The 4,280-nt window shown below is 47.3% G+C and overlaps 1 protein-coding gene across 1 annotated transcript; it reads left to right on the top strand.

Moving 5' to 3' along the window:
• Nucleotides 1-268: 268 nt before the first annotated feature.
• Nucleotides 269-4,273, top strand: RPL4 (ribosomal protein L4; the record flags this gene model as incomplete). Its single annotated transcript, XM_009879016.1, has 9 exons — nt 269-440; nt 1,242-1,348; nt 1,762-1,900; nt 2,421-2,545; nt 2,881-3,010; nt 3,390-3,546; nt 3,731-3,814; nt 4,024-4,162; nt 4,217-4,273. Coding segments are annotated over 9 exons (1,110 nt in total), but the record flags the coding sequence as incomplete, so codon positions are not given.
• Nucleotides 4,274-4,280: the final 7 nt, after the last annotated feature.

Here is a 4,280-nt window from a genome sequence, read left to right as displayed (position 1 = left end):
TTACCCAGATGACCTTGGGAACCTCTGGAGTTTCAAACCTCACGTACAGTTTTCCGAAGGTGGATGGTGTTGTGGAGCACTATTTTAAGTGAACGTTATTGCTGTGATGATGTAATTTGCGTCTTATCCAGCGTTCAGCGACAGTTGCCTGCTGTCAGCGTGCTGGCGCTGTTGACCTGAAGACTCTTTCGTTCTGAGCAATATTCGATAAACGGGAACACTCGCAGTTGACCTGTGTACGTGCGCTTAAGAGCTTTTCCTTTTTCAGGCTTGCGCTCGACCGTTAATATCCGTCTACTCCGAGAAGGGGGAAGCAACAGGCAAAAATGTCACCATGCCCGCGGTGTTCAAGGCTCCCATCCGCCCCGATGTCGTGAACTTCGTTCACACCAATTTGCGCAAGAACAACAGGCAGCCCTACGCGGTCAGCGAGCTCGCAGGTACGGCTCCGCCACAGGACGCACAGAAAGGCTCCTGTTGGACTTTAATGAGGTGGGCTAAAACTACGACAAATTTAAGAGAAGTTCAGTGCGATTCTATAGAGAAGGCAACGCAACCCTTCTGGTTATTAACAATGTGATTTTAAATTGTATGAAATACGACTTCTACGACCCCGTGCTGTTCTTCAGCATAAAAACGGTGTGGAGTGCAGTGTTTTGGTGCCTGGGTTCGCAAGTGGAATCTGCTTCTTTGCAAGAAGAACACAAAATGTCTGGAAGTGTATCAGGCAGAAAACTGTTAAAAACCCACAAAACTTTATAATCCCTGCTCTACCCAGATCACATGAGACTTACCTGAGGCCTTTGCCACAAAGTAACCTGTGCAAGTGGACATTTAGTAGAGTTGCTTCAGCAGCTTCTCGGTGCACGTAGCTTCTGTTTCCCAAGAAAGTAGTGCTGGGAACATCCATTTTCAAATTTATTTCTGATGTTTCAGAAAAACACTTTAATGTATGAGGAATAGCAGTGCCAGTTCCTGCCTCCAGAGGGAGGGTCAAGCTCAGAAATGAGCAGGTTCATGTACTTGATTCCGACCTAAGCAGATCCTCGATGTGGTAAGAGTTCATTCACCTGGTCAGGATTTGTTTTGCCGAGATGATGAGATTCCACTTCGTTGGTCCGTGTTTCTGAACCCCATGATAACGGTGGAAGTTCTGATTGGTGGTCTTGAATTCAGCAAGTCTGTGACTTTAGGAAAGTTACAGTGTTGACACTTAATGGATTAAAATGTTTCTGTTGCAGGTCATCAGACCAGTGCTGAATCCTGGGGTACTGGGAGAGCCGTTGCTCGTATTCCTCGAGTACGAGGTGGTGGAACTCACCGCTCTGGCCAGGGTGCCTTTGGAAACGTATCCTTGTCATAGTTACCGCTCACGTCGGGTGCCGTGAGCTCATCAAACAGAAACACTTTTAAAATATCTAGACGTGAAATAGATTTTTCTCTTTGAAGTAATGGCTACCTACGGCCGTCTGGATCACCAGGTGTGAGATCCTAGTCCTGTGATGGGAACGTTCTGTCTGTAAATTCAGGTTGGTTTCCCCCTCACTGGAAAAGTGGCTGTCTTGAATCTTGTAATTTACACCATCTTGCCATGATGTCGTAATTTGCGTCTTACTCTGTGCTCAGTGACAGTTGCCTGCTGTCGGTGTGCTGGTACAGGAGCTTGACGAACAGTTAACGCTGAGCAAGTATGAAAACAGTCTCACCAGGAAAAAAAAGAAAAAAGCTTCATAAAGGTTGTTCTTAACTGTAGCTGCCTAGATGTGCCGCGGAGGCCGCATGTTTGCCCCAACCAAGACTTGGCGCCGCTGGCACCGGCGGGTGAACACCACTCAGAAGCGTTACGCCATCTGCTCCGCTCTGGCAGCCACTGCTCTGCCGGCGCTGGTCATGTCCAAAGGTGGGAATTCTGTCCCTGGAAATGTTTCCCCGTTTCAGGCTTCACGCTGCCTGAGCAGTGTCGGTTACCCTGTGATTGCTTGCAGTATTTCCCAGGCGTGACTCTTTCGAGGTGCTGAAGAGGCACTCCAGTGTTCAGTAGGGGGGGCGCTTTTCTTGGTGGAAGTTTGGTGATGCTGAGGTGCTTTTGGGTGCATTCCTGACAAAAATCTTGTCCGTGCAGCTTAGGGAAACTGAAATTGAATTTAGAATCTCATGATTCGTTTGATTTCTGCCCACGGATGCCAAATATTGGTTTAATGTTTACTCGGGTACAGAAAGTACTGCCTGAGGCAGACCCAGTAAGACTTCACTGAAACCTCACTGCTGGAGTTACTGGGCCTGAATATTACATGGGCATTGAATTTCCACTGTTGAGCATTTTGTTTTGTATCATTCCTGGCTGCACAAGGCAGTAGCCTTGTGACATGTGTACAGCCAAGCTCAGTGGGTAACTTGGTGTCTTGTGAAATCCTCGCTAGGGCACCGCATTGAGGAGACCCCAGAAATTCCTCTGGTTGTCGAGGACAAAGTTGAGAGTTACAAGAAAACCAAGGAAGCTGTTCTGCTCCTTAAGAAGCTTAAAGCTTGGAATGACATCAAAAAGGTGAGTTAAGGTAGGAAGCTCAGGTGATTCAACCGTCGGTGTTACAGTAGGAATTCCAAATAGTTTTGATTTGTTGCTGCTAGAAATCTCTTCATAACAAACCTGCAAGAATCTGTAAAAACAGAAGTTTAAGCAAAATAAATTTATTACTGTGCCGCTTTATTTAGTTGTGTCATCTTAATAGCTTTTTTTGGACTCCTAAGAATGATGAACTTCTCACTGGTCCGTGTTTCATATAAGCAGTGATGATTGTGAAGTTCTGACTGAAGCAGTTCTATTATATCTTAAAAGTGGGTTTTGAACTATTTTCAACATTCATAACCCATTTTATCCAGGTTTATGCCTCCCAGCGTATGCGGGCTGGAAAGGGTAAAATGAGGAACCGCCGTCGCATCCAGCGCAGGGGACCTTGCATCATCTACAACGAGGACAATGGGATCATTAGAGCCTTCCGGAACATCCCAGGTAACTGCAGCTTGGGGGACACGCTTGCTCTTGTGTTGGGAAACTGCTGAGAATGATGAGATTCCACTTCATTGGTCCGTGTTTCTGAAACACATGATTTTGTGGAAGTTCTGACTTGGTGAAACGGTTAGTAGGATCTTTCCAAGAACGTGTTTTGGTGACGCTGAGGATGTTCATGACAAAGCTGTTGCTGACCCCATTTGGAGCAGATGAAAATGAGGCTCTCACGGCCGTTTTCATGTGTAGGTAACTCTGTAGTGTAGAAGCCAGTAAGGCCGGGTTTGTCGCTGTGTACTTTCTCGTCTGTTTATTGCTTAGTCTTGCGTTCCCTTCATTTCAAGGACAGATGAAAGGGATCAGTTTGTCTGGTTTTCAACAGGAATTACTCTCCTCGATGTGAACAAGTTGAACCTGCTGAGACTTGCTCCCGGAGGCCACGTTGGGCGTTTCTGCATTTGGACAGAAAGCGCCTTCCGCAAGCTGGATGACTTGTATGGCACCTGGCGCAAAGCCGCCACGCTGAAGAGCGACTACAAGTAAGCGCAGCCAACTCGGGACTGAACCGGGTAAAACGGGCTCAGGAAAATGACGCCTTAACGTCATGAGTTCTTGTGTCTCGGGGTGGAAAAGGAATGATAGGGCTGTTTCCTAAACACCTCTTTTCACTGAAGTGGCCATGTTTTTGTCATCCAACTGACACGACGACTGCTTGTTCCGCAGCCTGCCAATGCACAAGATGACCAATACAGACATTGGAAGAATCATGAGAAGCCAGGAAATCCAGAAGGCGCTGCGTGCTCCAAAGTAATCCATTTTTTATCCAACTATTGTGAAGTGCAGTCTCCTTAGTAATCGCCAAGTGTGAGGCTTTGCAGTAAGATCAGAAATCCATGTCGGGATGTCAGAGGGGGCTGGGATTCCTTTATCTTCTGGGTAGAAGCCATACTAGGGAAAAATTCGGCAAAACCTCCGTTGTTGGAATGAGGTTATGAGACATGTCTGGTTTTTTTCAGGAAGAAGATTCGCCGCAGAGTCCTGAAGAAGAATCCACTGAAGAACCTGAGAATCATGATCAAGTTGAACCCGTATGCCAAAACGATGCGGCGCAACACCATCCTGCGCAACGCGCAGAACCCGCCAGCCGGCGCCGGGGTGGGGTTTAACGCTTCGGAGGGCGTGCGCTCATCCTCTTTTTGTCTTTTTCAGCATAAACTTAAGGAAGAGAAGAAAGCGAAGGCCAAGGCCAAGCTGGCGGCGGCCAAGGCACCTG

The sequence above is a fragment of the Apaloderma vittatum genome, unplaced genomic scaffold (assembly GCF_000703405.1).
Source record: "Apaloderma vittatum isolate BGI_N311 unplaced genomic scaffold, ASM70340v1 scaffold21761, whole genome shotgun sequence".
Classification (NCBI taxonomy): domain Eukaryota; kingdom Metazoa; phylum Chordata; class Aves; order Trogoniformes; family Trogonidae; genus Apaloderma; species Apaloderma vittatum.
Note: the sequence above shows the minus strand (reverse complement) of the source record. Positions and strands in the feature narration are given on the sequence as shown.